This window comes from Centruroides sculpturatus, unplaced genomic scaffold (genome assembly GCF_000671375.1).
Source record: "Centruroides sculpturatus isolate CEXI.00-Female unplaced genomic scaffold, Cexi_2.0 scaffold5, whole genome shotgun sequence".
NCBI classification, from domain to species: domain Eukaryota; kingdom Metazoa; phylum Arthropoda; class Arachnida; order Scorpiones; family Buthidae; genus Centruroides; species Centruroides sculpturatus.
Window position 1 is genome coordinate 856,068 of NW_019384397.1, and position 21,544 is coordinate 877,611.

The 21,544-nt window shown below is 28.4% G+C and overlaps 1 protein-coding gene across 1 annotated transcript in view; it reads left to right on the plus strand.

Annotated features, from left to right (window-relative positions):
• Positions 1-21,544, plus strand: part of LOC111618451 (transcription factor collier-like) — a 67,577-nt gene that overhangs the window by 16,949 nt on the left and 29,084 nt on the right. The window contains exons 5-6 of the mRNA XM_023359995.1: positions 2,566-2,639; positions 2,969-3,037. Coding sequence (XP_023215763.1) covers positions 2,566-2,639; positions 2,969-3,037 — 143 coding nt within the window. The remainder of the gene's footprint in view (positions 1-2,565; positions 2,640-2,968; positions 3,038-21,544) is intronic.

Here is a 21,544-nt window from a genome sequence, read left to right on the forward strand (position 1 = left end):
TTCTCCGAAAAGATTTACTTTTGAATTTTTCACGTAATTTTTTTTTTAACTTATTAAAATTGTTATATAATAATTACCTTTAAGTATTCATACTTTTTATTTAAAAAAAAGTATTATACAATACAATTTATTTCCTTCTTTCTATTGACTTCAAGAAAATTCATTATTATTTGTTAAAAATTCTATAAAATGTTCTATATTATATGTTATATAAAAATATAAAATTTTTACTTTCCTATTTTCTAGTGAGGTATAAGTAGGTTTATTCTTTTATATAATAAAATATTCTATAAAAAAAAAGTTATACTACACAATATATAGACTTTTTATAGTAGGCTATATGTTATAGAATCAATCATCTTGAAATTAATAATAAAACGAGATCAATTAGATTATATTGAAAACGTTTATTTTATATATAAGAAACATTTTAATAGAATTTTTATTGTATATTACAATAAAAGTAAAATAAACTAAAAATATGTAGAAAAACTTTTATATATTTACACAAGATGCTTGATCTTTCACTCTTAAATTTAATTTTTTTAAATCCAGTTCGTTAAAAATACTAATGTAGACAATTCAAGCGTGAGTTTTTTCTTATCCCTTTTTTATACTATGAACTCATCTAAAGAACACTGAGGTTCTATCTTTTTATTTGAGGCTACGGCCTCAGTTAATTGTGTAAAAGACAAGAAAAAAATGGCCACTGGATAATGTAGTAAAAACAAGTATATTATGTTTAAAATCCAGGACACTTAAGTTTATTAAAGGTGCAAATGTAGACGGGCAATCCAAGTCTTATCTAAGTATATTTTAGATGAGTTCCTAGTGTGAAAAAGGCGCTCTTTCTCTCCATTAACTTCAAGAAGATTCACTCTATTAACCAATACAAATTATTATATATATATTTTACTATATAATATAGACTACTGTAAATTCTATAAAGAATTTTTTTATTAAAAGAACACGTTCTATATAATCTTTTATAGCATGTCTGGTCAGCTTGGTAGTGATGGTCAGTTTGGCCAGAGAATGACCACATTTACACCCACGACATTCACACAAGTGGTGATTCTCTTAATCCATTGTCGAGCACGCCTCCTAAAATCCCTTCGATTGCACCCATCATCCCTATTCTCCACTTTTCCTTTACACGTTTACTTGATGTTACATTATAATCTCTCTATATTATCCTTATCTGAGTTGTCTTTTTTTTACATTGATCCTATTTATTTCAATGCTTTTCTCAACTAATATGTAAATATACATGATAAGATTTTTTATCAATTTTTAAAGTTCGAAAAATTTAAAATATCATCTTCTTGTATCGACATAGAAACTAAAAGATAATCTTTATTTTAACGATTATTTAGATTTTTAGGATTTATATTTAAAAAAAGAATTCACGCAAACCCAAGATAGGATTTGCACATAATGTATACAAGATTCGTTGCATGAAGCTTTAAGGCCTTAGACTTTTACATATAGGCCCTATTATTTAGTGGAAAAGAAAGGCCTCTTATAATTTTGAAGGGTTATAAATGTAAATCAGGCCCCTTTATAACATCTATAAATCATTTAGCGTAATTTTTTTTAATTGAAAATACAATTTTAACTTCGTCATTTCATATTATAAACATGCTTATAACATATTTAAAATATGTAATATGTATATCTAATTTTATTACTAAAATTAGACAATGTTATATAACAAAAAAAAACAAAAAATAATTTATCTAAATAGCTATTTAAAGGCATATTTCAGTCACATATTTAAAACTGATTCGAAAAGCAGCCACGTCTTTTACAAGGGGTGTGGACAATAATCGTATAGGTCGATAGGATCACACTCGACAAAGTAGGGCACATCACAACATCACGTGACATGTGGCAATTGGTGGAATAAAAACTCCGAGTTGACATGGAAACAGTATCATGTGACATACTAACCAAANTTTTAAATAATACAGTTTATGAATTATTATTTTATATTTTAATACATAAATTTAAAATAATAATAATTTAAAATAAAACAAACTTTTTTAAAAAAAAATTTAAAGAATTTTACGTCCTTATTTTCTTTTTTTTTTATCGGTAAGACAAACCGATAAGGAAGACAATTTAATTAGGATTAAAAGTTTTTTCAATTAGATATATTGAGAAAATAAAACATTTATTGTAGAATGTAGAAAGATAGAGAGACGTCCTTTTTCGATAGAAACCTGGCTAGCCAAGCTAATTTTCTCTGCCATTTACCTCCTCTCGATGTTGCAGTGTGAATGCCCGGATATCACTCCTACAACGACACAAAGAATAGCAGTGAACTGCCTTCACAAGTCCCTCCTGCTTTTGACCTCTTGTCAGTCCGATCACCCATATGCTTCCAGTTCACATCTTCTATTCTGCACTTTCAAAAGGAGCTGAATTTTATCTTATCCACTTTCATATACTTAACAAATTAAACATATTATTATTATTATTATTATTATTATTATAAATAAACTATATTTAATTCGTAAATTTAAGTATTAAAAATATATAAACATTAATATGTTTTTATAGGCTATAGTATACGAAGGCCAAGATAAAAATCCCGAAATGTGCAGAGTATTGTTAACTCATGAAGTAATGTGCAGGTGAGTATAGTAGTTTCCTAGTAACATTTTGGACTAGTCCCAATTGCAATTAACAGCACGTTCCCTGCACTTGCCAATTATTGGAAGATGTAAGTTATTCCCGAGAGGGAATGTTGCAGAACACACGCGATTCATGATGACCAAACACACAACTATAATATAACCGATTCTAATTAATCTCATTCAAATCACTATAGATTGTGTAGTAAACATATATACAATCTGTGCTTATTATTATAATCGATATAATCGTTAAAAATCTATTATTTTTTTTTATTATTAAATTTATATTCTGTATAATTAATTAGTTGATTTATTTTTATTTCTAGTCGGTGTTGTGATAAAAAAAGTTGTGGAAACAGGAACGAAACGCCTTCTGATCCGGTCATCATTGATAGGTAGGAACGATATTTCTTACACCTATTTACTTTCATGCACGTGTCGTTGCAATGTTAGGTTTATGTTTCACGTGATCAACACGTGTCACGGTTTGACATGCCGCATGTCTCCCACTAGCTTTTGTCATGCCTCTTATGATAATAGGCTTCTTTAATTCTCTTAATAGGTATGACCGCCGCATGTAGAAACACTTTTACATGCGAATTTGACTATATTGAAAAGAAATAATCAACACTCACGCATGTGAAATACATAAAAAAAAAAAATGTTTCCTTTTTATATAGTATATCACGAAGCATATTAATGCCATTATTAATCTTTTATAATTTAGGGATCGTTTAGTTTAAATATTGAAGAATCGTGTATTAAGGCTATATATATGCTGTTGAAAATATGTTAGCTTGTAAATTCTTATTNATCGATAAGAATCTTATTTTATTTAAATTTTATTTTATTTTTTTTTTCTTAAGAAGAATCTCATTTATGTTTCGAAAGTATCTTAATTAAATGTCAACAGAATACAAACAAAAATTAGAAAATAACTAATTAGTGTTTAATATTTGTAGGAATTCGCAACGAACAAGATTTGTACGTAAGACTTATCGATTCTGTCACCAAACAGGTAAGAAGTTTATATTAACTAAACACAATAGGAAGAGGGGGGATGATTATTTTTCTTCAGTTAAGTAGTAATATTATTAATAATAATAGTAATAAATAAATAAATAAATAAGAAAAGCAAAACAGAAGCTTACCTTAAGGGCAATGTTTGTAACAATTGTATGACAGAATGTAAAATCAATCATCTTAAGAGTCAACATTTTTATTCAGTGATTTAACCCCGAAATTTGATTTTTTTTTTATTTTTTTTATTTCGAAATTTCCATCTTAAGATTGATAACATTGTTATTTCTGGATATCATTTTGTGAGTCAAATCAAACATATTCTAACTGTTTATTATTCTAGAAGACAAGAGGTTCAGGTGTTCTTCAATTTTTCTTGTTTTCATATTTGTGGTTGTAATATCGAAATTCAATTTTTTTTAATCAAAATTCTACTTCTTATATACATTTATAAAATTATTTTATTAAGTCCATTTGTACTAAACTTTAAAATAACAGGCGAACAATTTCCTAATACCGAATGTAGATAAGTACATTAAAAAAAAAAAAGAAGCAATATACCTTATGTAACTCCAACAATATATTTAATCAACCAAAACTATTTTTGACCTACATCCATAGGACTTCTTCAGTTGCAACATCAAATTTAAATGAAACAAAAAAAACAAAAAGAACATTCTAAAAACATTAAATGCAATGAAAATAATTTAAATTAAAAAGAACAGGAAGAACTTTCAAGATTAATAGAACATTCAAGTGATATAATACAAGTAATACAAGTGATATAAAAATAAATACAGTAGAGCATTGATTATCTGACTCAATTGGGGACTGGGGTTGGTTGGATAACTGAAAAAATGGATAACCGAAAAATATGAAAAAATACATTATTAGTATAGTATATTAGTATATCTCATGTAATTAGTATATTAATGTATCGCTATGAACCTATTTGCGTTGAATTTTCATCGATGTTAAGCCTAACAAAACTTTTTTTAAAATAATAATCGTCACTATTGTATCATTAAAAATTAGAAAATTAAGTATCATTTAAATACTGGCTCCCTTTCATGGTCAAGCCATGTTGCCAGCTAAAACACATAAAAATACTATTAAAGTAGCCAAGACATAGCCAAATATTGTAGCGCCACATCAATAGTGGATATTTGAATTTGTCGACTAGAGCGGTCGGTTAACTGAGGTGACGGTTAATCGTGGGTCGGATAATCAATGCTCTACTGTAAATACATATTATAATCAAAATTTAAAAACATAAATACAAGCAAATATAAATGGTACAAAAATAAAATAACAATAAACAATTATCAGAGGACCGAAGCTCGAGTTAAAGCTGGTATATAGATTTCCATGTTGTCAATAATGTGTCAGCATCCCTGTGATTGATACAAAAGTGTTTTCTATTAGCTTTAAAAATTTCTAATAACTCCAAGAACCTGACAGAGTTAGGGTTCCTGGTGGGTCTAGAGATCTTAGCCTCATCCCATATCTATGTCCTGCTAAGAGGCAAAAGCCACTAATACGTTAGTGTTAAGATTTTTTCAATGACATATTTATGTTCCTTAATTCTTTGTGGTAGTGTGTGCAGTAACTCCCAGATGTATTACCTATGTGTTGAAATGCTGGCCCTCAATTGGAATGGCATAAACACCCAAGGAGTTAGAGTTGCTAAGTGGATCCTTGTCATTATGCAGAATTCAAAAACTGTCAGATTATAGACAAGGTTTACATTGTTCATTTTAGCCAGTTCCTTGTGTACTGCATCTTAATGTGGAAACATAGTGTAACATAGCCTTCTTCTTAGAGACCGGTTGTGAAGATTTAGTTCTTGCTGTTTCAAAAGTGCAGGAAACACAATGTTTGGCACCTGTCTCAAAATAATCCAGTTCAATATAAGTATCAATAATATTAGTGCAATGGGTGTAAGTCACCATATTAATGACCTGAATGCTGAGTTTCATGGAGAAAGAGTGGACTGAATGAACTGCGTGGGATAAAAGCAAATTGATATTTGGGCTTATGGTAAATATTGGTGAAGATCTCGCCAACTTTGCAAGTGATGGATACATCTAAAAATTAGCTCTCTTTCTCCAAGCTTAGTAGGAGACCATAAGAATTATTATTCAGTTTATATAGAAACAGATGCAGATTTGATTTTCTGCACCACAATATAAAAACATTGTTGACGTAGCTAATGTACATCATGATGAGATGTAGGTACCCTAACAGTATCTCCTTTTTTAAACAGCAGATGATTAGCTCACATAAGATTCCTGTGGAGAGATTTCCCATGGGAATGCCTCTTCCGTGTACAAAGGTATCGTTGTCAAAAGTAAAAAATAATGTGTAACACTCAAGATGGACAAATTTCAAAATGTGTTGGTGATACTTATGGTCACCCTCCACATTGATGAGAAGGTAATATCTAAGAGAGCAAACAAGGAGGTANATATAGGCCTATAATAAAGAAAAAAATATATTTATTTTTCTTGATTTATAAGCAATTTTTTAAGGATTAAAAATGAATTAAAACGTTATAATTTTTATATATAAAAAGTATTTTAAGTACTTTTTTTTACTTACGAAATCACCGAAGATTTTAATCATTAATTCACATATTTACTAAGCACGAAATAAAATTAATCTTGATAGAAATTTAAGTTTATTTATTTATTTTTTCAAACTTTATACCGAATTTTCTTGATTAAAATAGTTTTCTAAACTTCGTTTAAAAATTCTTTCATGTTATGTACTGTACTACTTGTAACTTTAATCTTTATACAGAATTAAAATGAAGAGGTTTGTTAACTTGCTTGTATTATGTATTAAAGTGTAAGGAGTAAAGAGAGAGAAAAGAAAAGTCGAGATAAAAAGAAAGAGGGATTCATTGAGAAAGGAAGCTGTTGTTGGTAGATAAGCTTTAACAGGCTCAGTTATCCGTGACTGACTCAAGTCACCAAATGAATTTCGTCGTTTGGGTCGATGGCAATTAGGAAATGTTGGCCCGTCTATCTCAGTCTAACCAAATAGATCGTCCATGTCTTACATCCTTCGATACTTTCTTTTAGATTTTCTCGTCTTTTAATTGCTTCAAACACCTTTCGATCTCTTAACAACTTTAATTCTGATTATTTTATTAGTCAACGCTATTAATTCTGATTTACATTTATATTTAAAGTTTAATGATAAGGTAAAAAAAAATAAAACACTGTTAAATGTCTACTGTAGCTGGAAAGTGCCAGCAATTTCTTAGGATATGTTCGAAGTTAGGATATTAATATTTTACTTTACTCATTAATGTCTATCAATGGATTTTAAATTGATGTAAGACACCAGCGTTATTATACCAATAATTTTTAATCGCAAAGTGATTGTTAAAAATATAATATTAGATCTAATTATAGTAAGTAATCATACCAAAATGCTTAAGAGAACCTCAACCTCCTATAACTTATTCGCATTAGCGGATGTATAAATTTCTTGAAGGAAGTTTCGACTTACAAGACGTCACTAATCTCTAGTTTTGATCTATGTGAATTGACTTTTCTTATATTTTTGGATGCAATTTTATGGCAAATCCTCCACACGATTCAAAATCTTCATTGTCATTAATCAACTATTAATTTGTTAAAGTATAGGCCCTACTTATAACTATTCGCAGAAATTTAAATTATAATTAAATTACACAAAAAATTTTAAAATTTAATAAATTATTAAATGATTCTTAAATTTAAATATGTGTTAGACTAGTTTTTATATTGTATAATGCAAAAATAATAATAAAAAAAATGTACAGTACCAACTTAATGCAATTGTATTAGTTGTTCGTGTGTACGACAATGGAACATTTATATTTGAAATGAAAAATTGCTATTGCTTAGGTTATTTATATTTAATTGTAAATTATGACGAATGTCATTGTTTGGCATTTGAAATAAATCATCAAACGTTGCCTATTGAATTTCTCATCTAGTAATCCTCGTGAAATGTCCTCTGTTAGAAATTCTATTCTTAACAAACGTATCCAGAGAGTAATTTTAGTGATGCATCGAATTTAAATTTCTTTAAATATTTATAAAGAAAACGTCGAATCATTCTTTAGTTTTTATTAAAAAAATGGGAAAAATACAACTTAATTTCTGCTCTATATCTTCAAAACAGTGATCATTGTTTTAGAAGACAAGCCACAATTGTGCAAGTGCAGTAAGAATAAATTTTATCATCGGTGGTGTTGTGAAAGCGGGTTTCGATGGTACCACGTGTTCTATTTAATTGCCATCACCAGAAGTTTGTTCAAGCCAAGCGAAAGTAATGGCACTGTTGGGACTACAACGAACAACACCAATGGGATCTAATGGTCTCCTGCTTGCCCCAAAGAGATAGATGGCCAAGCCCTTATCGCCATCATTCAATTATTCATATTTAATTTTCATTGCACATTCTTTCGTTTTTCTCTATACTTTACTAGACCGGGTTGAAATATTGAATAGAGGTCTGCTCACGGTGATAAATGATGTTCACTTCTTTGTTTATGGCTGTCACTTGGACTCAAAAACTTTTAAATTTGTTGTTTAAATTTTATTTTTGGGCATAAACAGGACACTTTCCCTTCATTTTAGGACATAAAACAGTTTTATGCTTCGAAACATTAAGTTTCTTTTGGTCCTAAAATTACTTTGTTAATGAGAAGCAATATAGTATAATATACTACCACAAATTATTCTTCATTATTTATAATAAGGCTATCATTAATCTATTGGTGGATTTATATTCGTGGGGTTTTTTTCCTACACGAAATGTATTTAATTGAACTTTTTAATTCAAAATCTATAGAACATAGAATGTGTTTCTATTTCTATTAAATTTTCGAATGTTTTGAAGGAACTGACACTATTTATTTACTTATTATAATTGTATAATGATTCTATATTCTTTAAAATCTGATTTAGTATTGAACTTATTTAATAAACTTTGTATTCTTTACATTATTATCTCAAAAAATGAATTTATTTTTATCATTAGTTAAATTTTATCAAGTAAAATTCCAAATTTTTACTTAGAAAGTGGCTTTAATTTGGAATTAATCTTCTCATATATATGTGAGACATTCGTCTATCGAATTCAGACATTCTGTGGACTTAAGCTATAACAAGAGACCTTCCACTCTATCGAATAATATAAAATTTCAAAATGTAAGCCCTTACATTGCGCTCTTGTAATGTAAAACCTTAAGCTGTAATATGTTTAGATTGAGTAAATACTGTCTTGCTTATATATAGAATATCAGCGTATAAACAAGAATAAGCTATCTCTTAACCTATGTATAATGTATCTACAATTTTCCTATGTTTCATTGTATAGAAGAATAAAATTTCTTGTTCATCGCATCCACTGTGTAGGCTACATCGCTTTGATGTAATAAAAAGGCTTTCATGCTTTATTACGATGAACAAATAAATAAATATAATCGTTAATTAGTAAGTAACACGCTTAATTAGAGAAATAATCAATACTTAGAATAGAATAAATAAACTTATACAGTATATTTTAACTTAGAATTTAATTCTTCTCTCGCATCCATACCGTTCTCTCGATCCTCTCCTGAGAAGATCTCTGGGCACTTTTTTAAAGTCTCTAGTATATTAAAAAGGGGTCAAATCAGCATTTAAAAAGGTGTATTATAATAATTAAATAATTTTGCGAAATTTTTTCTTAATATAAAAGAAATGCGGTAGAATGAACAATTTATAAGTTAAATTCTCAAATGTAAAGTCCTGATCGAACGACTTTTATATTCATATTTAATAAATCTGTAACTTGTGTCATATTTAAAGCTTGTAAAATTTATCAATTAATATTCATTCTAAGATAAATAAATATTTTACAAAAGTAATAATAAAATTTCTGTAATATTTATTCGAATTGAATCTAATATACTTTATAAAACCATATTCTATCTTAAGATTCACCTTTCCCTTGTTTCTTTAAGGAGAGAAAAGAGGGAATCTAAAGGATAGTATATGATTTGATAGGATTTATTTAAGGATAGCCAATTCTTAAGATTCTCTTCTCTTCTTTAAGAAACAAAGGAGAAAATATACCTCTGCATAAAGAATCTTAAGAGTATTTTTTTCATTTTGTATTTTTAAATTTTATGAAGTTTTGATATATAAAAATATTCAAAATAAATAAATGACTTATGTTTTATAATTGTATTCAGTGGATGAATGTAAGAGACTTATCGGATGAAACTGTAAAAGATACTCTAAGACTTCATAATGATATATATTGATAGTTCAGAATTTATATAATAGAAAATTGAAGTTGACTAAATATAAAATATGTGAAGAGTTATGTTAAATTAGATATGATTTTCTGAAGTCAAATTTTTTTTTTAGGCGAAGCTTTAAAAATTTTATTTAAAAAAACATATATAATTTTTTGAAAAATATTTAATACGAAACAATATATTTAAGGAATTGTTTATTTAAATAATGTTTTTTTTAATAGTATAAATAGTATTTTTTAAAATTTTAAGTAGACTATATACTTTAGTACTTTAAATTCTTTTATAAATTTATTTTATAATATAGATGAATTGTTTATAAAATTAAAGTTTTAAAATTATTTAAGACCCCCTTTTTTATAGTTAAATGTATTGTCAATTCTCTACTTGACAAGCATTTAAAATAATAATAAATTATTCTGATGTGTATTGTAATTCTCCTTTATAACGTGAAACGAATAATATTTTTGTTTATAAAATAAATAAAAGCTTTAATTTAAAATAGTTATTAGTTAACTCAACTTTTGTTTCTCTCTTAAAAAACATTTCTGCATTAAAAACAGATTATTAAAATAACTTTGTTTTTTTTTATCTCAATATATGTAGTCTTTGAATTTCATATAGATTTTAATGATTTGATTTAAATATTTTAGAATTTCATTAGATAACGTGGCACGATAAAATTGGTAAAAGGATTCTTAGATACTGATATCTCTCATCTAGTCTCCTAGTACCAATAACTCATTCTTTTTCCTTGACAAAAGTAAATTGATACTTGATTCGACCCGTATTTCGATACAGTTGGCTGTAGATTTTAGATTCTTCTTTAGGAAAATTTCTTTCCAAAATATTAAATATATATATATTTTTTTGTTTTTTTACACGAGTTATTGCTAGTTTCTATACGAAAGATGTGTATAATTTTATATGAAGAATAAATTCGTATAGAAGATGTTTAGAAGATTTTTACGTATTTAAAATTATCTATTTATAGTTTAATTTATTTGATTTAGAATACGCCAAATAATAATCCTTATTAAAATCTACAAACATTTACGTGAGAATAATTAGCGGTTTCAAATTATATATAAAGGCTCTTTTTATATATAAGCTCCATTATATCTTTCTCAATAAACTCTATGATTATTAACAAAGTAAGTTTCCGATTAAATCTTTGTGAATGATTACTGATATTCAACATTCCTACACTGGAATATTAGTCGAATAATCTCTGATAGCTTTCGAAAGAATGCATTGAATATAAAATTACGATGGTCAATGGAGAAAAATTAAGTAAGTTAAGTAAGAAAGAGACGACGACGAGGGTGAAACAATGTGAAAATTTCTGAATATGTTGGACGAGAATCGTCAATGGTTAAACCACTCAGCACCTCAGCGAGTCTTTGAATAATCTACGATTAGCATCGTTAGTCGAATAGAAGGAAGGCAAGACTTCACTACCACATCATCAAGACTAAATGGCGAATGCTGCTTTCTGCTTCGTAAATAAATAATGTGCCACACTAGCTAGATCCTGACGTTAGTCTCGGGGGACAAGATCTGGCAATCTGCCAGATAATGTTGTAAACAGTATCAATTCGATATAAAGCAGGACTTCGAAATGAAGGACGAAATAATTCGCTTACCTCATAACATACATAAATGACTTACAATAAGTTTGTATAGTGAAAAATAAAAGAATGACCGATGGTTGCATAATATTATCCCCTTCCGTGTTGACTTTAGAATATCTCTTATTCCCCGAGAGCTTATCACGTTGAAATTGATAGAATCTTTTTAAATTCTTTATCCGATTAGAAATAAATAGAAGTGGTTGGCCTTAAACCAATTAGAAGTCCTTTCATCACAAGGCGATAACCAAGGTGTAATTTACGATACTTGCCTCATACGCTAATAATCACCTGTGAATAATTAACGTGTTTGCTAGCAATGAATGAGTTCGACGTCTCTCGAGTATTACGCTACGTATTTAATAGATTAATGCAGTATTAGGTAAATAGAGTGAGGAATAAGTTGAACAAAGTGTCTTTGTTTCATCATTAGATATCCATTGCCCTCGGGTGTACTGTCAAGGTTTCTCCTTCTGAGGTTATCTCTGGACCCAACTTTAGTACTTTCTCCTATATTGCCTTCAATTAAATATTAATTAATCACGATTTCTCTCATAAACTTAATTTAATAAATAATCTATGTTTTCACAAAGTTTTAGTCACCTTATCGTTTATTCTTCTTCACCTATTTGCTATATGTGAAATTTGTAATAAAATTTTTTACAGATTCTTGGCTTATAAAATATTAAATTCCTTAATTACCCTTTTAATTCGAAAATATGTGTACTTTCAACAAACAACCTGTAAATTGCAGCAAACAGGAGTTAAGATGTACACTACAGCTTAGTATGCGGTACATCTTAACACTATTCTATCATTACTAACTCTTTTTACACCAGATATTATTGAAAATTTAATATGAAAATATCGATAAAATAACAATAACTAATTCATAAGTGTAAATCCATCATAATCTGATCGCCTTAAAATGAATATCCAACGCCCTTAATGTGAGTCAGAAGCGCAGGTAGAGAGAGAGAGAGAGAGAGACCCCCCTAAACTACTAAAATCAAATTTGTAAAGTCATACAAGCAATCAATAAGTAATGAAATATATCATGAGAGATTTCGTATGGTAATCCTGTCATATTCATTTTTGATAGAATCTAAAGTATAAGGTATTATAGAAGATAGATAAATATTTGTAACGCATCTCCCCTCGTTTAGATTTAAAATCTAACTAAAGGAAGGCGCGTTAAAGTTAGTTAATGCTTAATAACACAATATTTTTATCTCTCTATATCATATTTAAGTTCTAAAACAGATCCGAAACTTATCTTATAATAATGTATCATTGATTTTGTTAAGAGGGAGAGAGCGAGTGAGTATGTGAGTTCCATTTATATTGCTCGATACGTTAAATAAGGAAAGGAATATTCTTTCAGAATTATTAATGATTGACACGCTCGTATATATAATCTCATCATTAATTCTTGTTAATGACAATAATCTGCAAACGTTGACTATAAACCAACCAAATTAGAAAACGTTATCCATATCATTATCATTAACGCATAAGGATGAACGAATTTATTGCCTCGCTTAATAAGTTAATTGATTCTATAATATGTGGATTTTTGAACATTGTAAAATTTTGTCAATCCTTTAATAGTTTTCTACTTGTCCCATTGAATCCATTCGGGCTTGGCTATCTTCTCAAAACAGGCTTTTCTCTATGAGATAAAGGTTGGTCTTCTTCCTTGATCGATGCTATTCTTAGAAAGATTTTTATCCATACACTTAGTGTAAATTAAATATAAGTTTATTATACGTTTTAAAGTTGGAAATTTTATTATAAATACTAAACAAAACTGGCATAATGTAAGAGGTATAACATTAAAATATCTCACAGTATAATTATACAGTAAGGAATTTTACATATTTTAATCTATGTAAAAGCACTAGAAATATTTTAAATTAATTTAATATTTAATTTTTAAATAGATTTTAAACCTTTTTTTTCCATAAGAAATTATTAGAAAGAAGCGAAATTTCTTACGTTTTAAATCGTACTTCATATAAAATAAACAGAAATTTATTAATTTTATTTAAGGAATATTATAATTATAAAAAAATATAAATAAACACATTAGATAATAAATTAAAGATATTATAGTATTTTAACAATATCGAAATTATTAAGGTAAGACAACACACAAAAGACATTAAATTTTCATCAGAACACTATTCTTCCATTTAGAACTTAAGTCGGGCGATTTTTATGTTACTTTACCGGGTTGTAACACAAGCAAGATTGTGCACACTTGTGTCCTTTTTGATCATTATTTAGCAAGTTGGGCGGAAGGTACGGACTTTGCGTGTATTTGCTGCACGTAATGCTATCCATTAGCTAATCGTCAGTACCGTGCTTCGTTCATTCTCCACCAGGTGCTACATGGATGCTATCAGTAATTACTCGCTTAATGATATGGCTCTTATTAGTTGCTTGGTGTACAATAGGGTGTGGCTCGGAAAATTGCATCTTTCTCTCTCGAGCGCGCGCTCTCTTTCTCTCTCTCCTCTTCCTCTCCCTCTTTCGTTCTTTGCTACATGATTTGGAATCGGTTCACTTAACTTTTCATCATTTTATAAATATTACTTGCTGACAAAATTGTTTAAAATTTAATTTGTTTCGCCTTTGACGCCTGTTAAGGTTGTTTTCCCGCTTATCCAATGTGTTGTGCAGTTCTTACGCTTTTTATTACATTTCAAATTTTACTTTATTAATAATAACGTTGGGTTTTTTTAATCGATTAACTAATTTAAATACATTTTTTCATAAAAAGATAAATTTAATTTTTAAACTCTTTTTAATCTATTTAAAATTACGTTATATAATATTATAGATTTATTAGGAGTTAATTATAAACGTCAGGAGATAGCGATAGAAAACACAGTAGTAGATCTCCATATTTGATTTCTTTCTATCAATACCAATAGATAAGCCATATAGAATGTGTATATACAGAGTTTGGGATATGGAATCAAAACCCAAGGGACATACTGCCTGAAGAGTTATTCATTCACTCCCCGATACAGTGTAGTAAATTAGCTAATATCGGCTACAAACCGATGACTCAACGTGACCGTCATATTGTAACCCTTACAATTATTATTCAATAATTTAATTCCTTATAAACTGTTTTATAATTTAGACAAGGATAGCAATAACTATCCTTAACAAGCTAGGGATGATTCAGAGCGCAAGATATAATGTCAGTTAGGGTGTAAGCGAGGGACCAAAGTGATGGTTGACCTGGTGAGTGAAGAGAAGCGTTACCCCGTCACCTTCCAGCTATAAATTAACATTAGCTAGCCTCATTAGTCTCGCGTTTTCTTTCCCTGAAGAAAGATTTACATGGACTTCCAATGTAAGACCGTACAATTCATCAAACGACTACTGTAAATCTCGAAAGTCTAAAAAATATTCTTACAGGTTTATTTTTTTTTTACTTACGGATCTGGATTATTTACTATCGAAATTAAATCATCAAAAGTTTTTTTTTTCACATAAAAATACGTTAAAAAAATTTAAGCTTTTTATAAGATTAAAGTTTAATTAGTTTCTTTTAATTAAACAATTAAGAATTAGAATTTCTTTAACCTATTTACTGTTTCTTTTAACGTTATAAGTCTAATTTCTAATCATAATTGTAGAAAGTTAAAGCAAATTCTTTCGTTATTTATTGCTTAATTTTAAAGTATTAAACTTTTGTACGAAAATTAGGTTCTGTAAGGTACGCATTTTGGAAATATCTTCATACTACAATGTTAATTAGAATTAACTTTTAATAATAAAGTTATATATACAAGAATAAAGTATAGTTAAATAACATGTAGGACAAATCAATGTGCAGGTCGGTTTAATGACATCTAGAGAAAGGGAGTTAGAAAGTTCTCTGCAGAGACACGATTAAGTCGCAGATGCTAGACCCGTCATCCCGAGAGAATGGTTGGGTCGGACCATCAGAGTGATTTTCGCAGGGATACAGTAGAAGAGAGAGAAATGGACGGTCTAGAGAATCTCTTGGGATTTTTCCTCTTCCTCTCCTCCAGCTGACTTGCATATCATAAACTGGGAGTCTGTCTGACGTGGAGACTAACGGACTGCTTCGCCTAAGTGCTGTACCAACCAACTGCTGATGTTGCTTTTTTAGGCTACATCCATATCCTCCCTCTTGATTGAACATTCTCGATTCCTATCGCTGCCAATAATTCTATCAGATGGTAATAATTATTTGAAAAATAATGTTTTTATAATGAAAATCTGAAGGAGAGATTATAGAAATTCTTTTAATTCGTCTCTATTTTTTAACGATTTTTTTTTCTTTAAGTTGAATACATTTCAGTGTATAAAAACATTATAACAATTTATACGGCTTTATATTTGTTTCATGCTACATTTAAGAAGTCGAATAGGTGCGTTAACACTACCAAAATCTACCTCGCAATAAGAAAAACACGTTTTATGACTAAATTGCCGTTTTATCTTGTTATATTTATGCCAATAACAATATTATAGAGACAATCCTTTCATCATTTACGATAACATAAAATTCGAGTGGGTTGTTCTAACCGAAAATAGGAAGAAGAAGAAAAAAAGGAAGGAAGCTTGTCATTGGAGGGTGATTTCTTTTTTTTTGTTGCACGAGCTCTCTGTTGTAGCCTTAATGACTTTTTGGTGGAATCGTTGGTCAACTTCTTCGGAATCGTCAGACGGTGAAATAGACTTTGGGACTGGCGGTAAATCTTGAGTCTGTAGCCAAGCGCTGACGACAGTTCCGCACTGGAGTCACGTCAACAGATATCAATCACGTGGACAACAAAGTGTCTTTCTGTGCTGCCTGCATTGGCACGAATCTTAGTAGGCGGGACTACCTTTCCTCAACTGGATCTAAACAAAAATTTCTATATTGAAAAACGGTGTTAAATAACAGCCTAGTAGTTTATAAGTACAAATTTCTATTAATCATATTTCCTTATTAAATAAATAGATCCGGAATGCAACTTTAATCTATATTATCATTTTATTTAACATAAAACTCTGTAGTAAAAAGAAATATTTATATAATATACAGTGGCTATAATTACAAGTATTATGAATTAAGCAACGACGATACATCCTTAATTTTCAACACTTAACTAAAACTAAATAAAAATTCCATATTAAATAATCAAATAAGAAGATTAAGGATAATATATAACAGTTGTATTGTATTTATAAACTGAAATGTTAACTGAAATGCATCGTTAATCCTCCTTAACCTAACTTAATTTAAATATAATTTCTATGTAGAAAACAGTTAAATAACATTTCAAAATATATAAATTTAGCTTATAATTAATCAGATTTTATGCATTAAACAAAATTAACAGGTGTAGAACTCCTTACTTTTCTAACAAAGATACACCCCTAATTCTTATTGAAACTTAAAAAAAAAATTCACTTAAATATAGGCTTTTATATAGCATTTAATGTAAAAGAAAGTTATATAAATTGTATTTAGCAAAAAAAAAGTATATTTAGAACAGGATAGTATGCAGTAATAAGCATAGAGTATGGTTCTGCATTACAATAACGTTCTACAATTCACGTGGGATTATTATTTAATAAAATGAGAATGTTAGGATAAAATCGGGTCAATGATGTTTGATCGATAGAATTAAAATTTGTGTAATAAAAGGGTATAGAAGATAGAATTATCGGTTTAATTTTTAAAATATTTTAATCACATTTAAGTGGAAGTTGATATGATGAAAGTTATTCATCTAATGATGTAGAATTTGTTTAATTAATGTTGCATTTTATTTAAAAAAAAGCATATTTTGTTATAGAAAGTATTAATTTTTATACAAAAAAGTGTAATAATAATAACTGAGAATTTTTTATCATAAAAAAAATTAAAAATAACGTAAAAGATTTACATTGTTTCAATATATATTTACACTGGAAGATATGTATTTTAAGATTTATATCTTTAAAAATATTAAATTAATTAATAAATATATATAGCTAATTAAATAATTTATAAGAAATAAAATCACATTTTTTGTTTAGACGGAAAAAAGCGATAGAAGAAAAGTTGAAAATCTTCAATTTACAAGATTTTTCTACTTTTTCTCTCTACTAATAACGATAAATTCAGTTAAAAATATAATATATTTTTTATAGCCTGTTTTTTATTATTTATGATTTTATAAAAAAACATAAAAATTACTTTTAAATAATGTATTTTATTTTATTTTTTGTTACGAACACTTAAGCGACAACAATTCGTTTTTATATCTTCAAAGAGGACAGAGAGTCTGTTTTCTATATACGATGCACGTCCAACGTCCCCAGAACCCACTCTACGTGACCAGCTACCTCTAGTCACTCCCTCAGAGATCTACCAATCATATCGAGACAAGCGGCACGTACTGCCAAATGTTTGTCACGTGACTCTCTTGACGATCGTTCGCATCTTGGGCATTGCTGCTCACATTGATACGTTGCAGTGACCAAAAACCGAATTCGATAGTTTCTCACATTTCGATTTGTAATTTTATGCACAAATATTTCGTTTAAACCCTTTTTTTTTTTTTCTTTAAATATTTCTTTAATAAGATGAACTCATTTCCATACTGTTTATATATTTAATTAAATGTAGGTTGGACTATCTAAATTACAACTCTTTCGCATACAAATTACTAATGTTCTTGAAGAAAATGCCGAATTATTTGCGAGAAAACACGGTTTACAAAGTATAATGTTTCGATATTGAAGAAATATATAAAGTAACCGGACTTATGGACCACCCTGTATATTTAAAAGTTAATATAATGGTCTTCAAAGAAGGCGAGTTTAAGTAAATGCTAATTGTAGGTTAGTAGAATGTTAACAGCTTTAACATTCCTTCTATGCTAGTAGTTTTGACTCTCTTTTTTTTTTTTTCTGTTTTGAATATAAAATTGAATAAGGTTTTTGTGTATCTAATTCAGTGGAATGTATGAGAAAATATAACTAGTTTAGTTACAGAGAGAGAGAGAAAGAAAGAGAGAACACTTTGGAACCGTGAGTCTCAAGAGTGAGTCAAACTTGTCTTCGGACAAATAAATCACAGGAAAAATCACGTGACCGGGGAAATAGGATTTACTGCCATTGATAAGAAAAACGTCTCGTCTAAGACTAACGAGCTTTAGGTGGAAAATTATGTGTTTAGTCATAGTGACAACGTAATGAAAGATTTGAAAAACTGACCAAAGAGACATAATGTCAGATTTATGTTCCTTCTCTCCTCATTTACTCAATAAAATTCGACTTCTCAATTGAAATATATATAGCGATGAGCAAATATTCACAGTGATCGACGAGTTTAAAAATATCTCTAGAGAATGAACTATCGTCCTACTTTAAAGAAAATTAGTTCTGCATCACTAATTTACTTCTTCTTGGCTCTTTCTTTTTTTTTTTTTAACACAAACTTTCATAAATTCTTAATAATTATCGTTAGTAAAACTACCTGCAAAACTTTCGAAAAAAAAAAAATATATATATATTTTTTATTTAAGATTTGAAAGAGAAGAGAAAGGCTACGAAAAGATCTTTTAATCAACGGTAAATATAACAAGTAAAATTTGGTATTTTAGGTGAGAATGCGGCTAAGTAAGATTAAATAAAATTTCCACACCTCGTGCAAATTTATAGCTTGTAATAGTAGCTAGAAAATCGGAAGAGAAATTTAAATATTTAAGAGCAAACGCATTAAGTAGAATATTTGCCATTATACTAAATTGATTTATGACCACAGAAGAGAATATAATCAAACAGCCTCAAGCTCTCTCTGTTAGCATTTAATGGACGACATCCCTGACTCTAAATAACTACACTTTATGGCCAAACGGGTTTAAAGTCAATCTATTAAAGAGAACCACTGTTCAGAATAAGTCGACAATTGTTTTAAGTGCCAGATTACAAATTCGGTGTCATATTTAATGAAAAAATTTTTAAATTCTAGTCATTTTTATTACTTATGAATTGCATTTCGTCGAAACTTCTCCAGTAAACTTCTAGCTTCTAGCAAAATCTTTCGTCTTTGTTATGAAAAAAAAGGGGGGATTTAAATAAATATATTTACAGATTATTATTATTATTATTATTATTATTTATAGTTATTTTATTCAATTTTATTTAAAAAAATATATAATTTAATTTAATTTATTTCGATGTTTTCAATCTTTCTAAGGTGGTTGTCTGCTTTTATATTATGAATCTCCTGTAGAATTAAAGACTGCTTGTAAACCATTAAAGATACGTTTGATTGAAATAATTTGCTGGATTCTACAGGCCTATATATAAAGTATTTATTACTCAAATTATTAGTATAATTGAAGGGGGAGTTTTTTTTACTGGTTTTATGTATCGGCTCGCCTCGAACCGATCCTACACTGTTTCTAGAAGAGATGAAATTAGAAGAATAGTGAAAATTTTCTACGCTTTATCTATAAAATCTGTTCGAATTTAATACGTTTAATCAATAAAAGAAAAAATATATATATAATAATCTCGTTAAGATTAATCCGTAGTATCTGAAAGACATTAGGAATCTGGTAATAAGAGACCAAGCATCGTAGATTGCGTGATTTGAGTCATAAAACTAGTCGTAAAAAGCAATAATTTTATTTTTATCCATCATCCGAAATCATTTTTTTCCCTTCTCCTAAAAATAAAGATTTTATTTACATTGTAATTTAGTAATATATGTCCAGGCCGAAAAGAGAGGAATCGGATAGATGGCAAGATGGATAATTTCAGTCTGTCTCCAAAGTTAAGATAATGATGGCGTCGGGCCAATGGGTTTATCTTAGCGAACTTGTCTGACGTAATCCTTGCATAAGGATAGATAGGCTACATATTTGAAAGAGCGCCGTAAATGAGGTAGACATCTCTTTTCACTATAATCCGTCTATAATTAGGTTTATGTTGCATTACGCTATAAAACGACACAAATAAGCAGATTCTTCTAGCTTGGTAGCATAAATTGGGTGTTACATGCAAAGATGACGACACTAACACTGCCTGTTAGCAGAAAAGGATCTGTACGAAAAGGTTTTCTCCATTGTTTACATTTGTTGCGGTTGAAAAATGTAAAATTTCTTCTACCTTCATACAACGATAGCTCGTATGTTTTCTAGCGTGAATGCAAGCTTATATTCTTCATTAATAATTGAAAATTTTCCGATTAGTTTAACATTAAATCTCATATTTAACATAATTCGTAATGATATATCGTTACGTAACATTAAAACTCAGAACTTTTGTTTATTTCATAAGCTGTGCATGTCACTCGAGCGTGTGGATTCATACGACTCTTCTCAATATTTATGAAATATTTAATTAATTTGATAAATTTTTAAATGTATTTTATATAAAATTCTAAACCCTTTTTCTAGTTCTAAATGTTTTTTTTTTTTTTTTCTATTAGACTTACTTTTAAAATATTTACAGAATCGTTAGGTCTACATTATTCATGTTCTGTTGATAAAAATATAATATATAACAAATGCTTAATTTAATTTAATTTTTTAATTTAGGCCTTGATTTATTTATGTATAAAGTTTCAAGCTTTGTTTCTTTAAAGATTTTTAATAGCATTCAGTGTTTCCGAAATGCGTATATCCTAGTTCTTTTTACCAATAAAAATGTTCATTAATTCTATTTAAAATTAAATTTTCTAGTGTAAATTACTATTAAATACTTCTTTAATAACATTAACGTTATATTATATTAAATAGTCCTTTTTTTTTCTATATATTTTGCATTAATTATAGAAAAACTCAATGCATATGTCAATGTATAAAGCAAAACCAAGATTTAAATGAAGAAATATAGAGCTTTAACTTCCAGAATTTTATATTTTTAATGATGTTTCGAAAGAAGGAATTTTTTTATTTTTTATTTTATTTTTT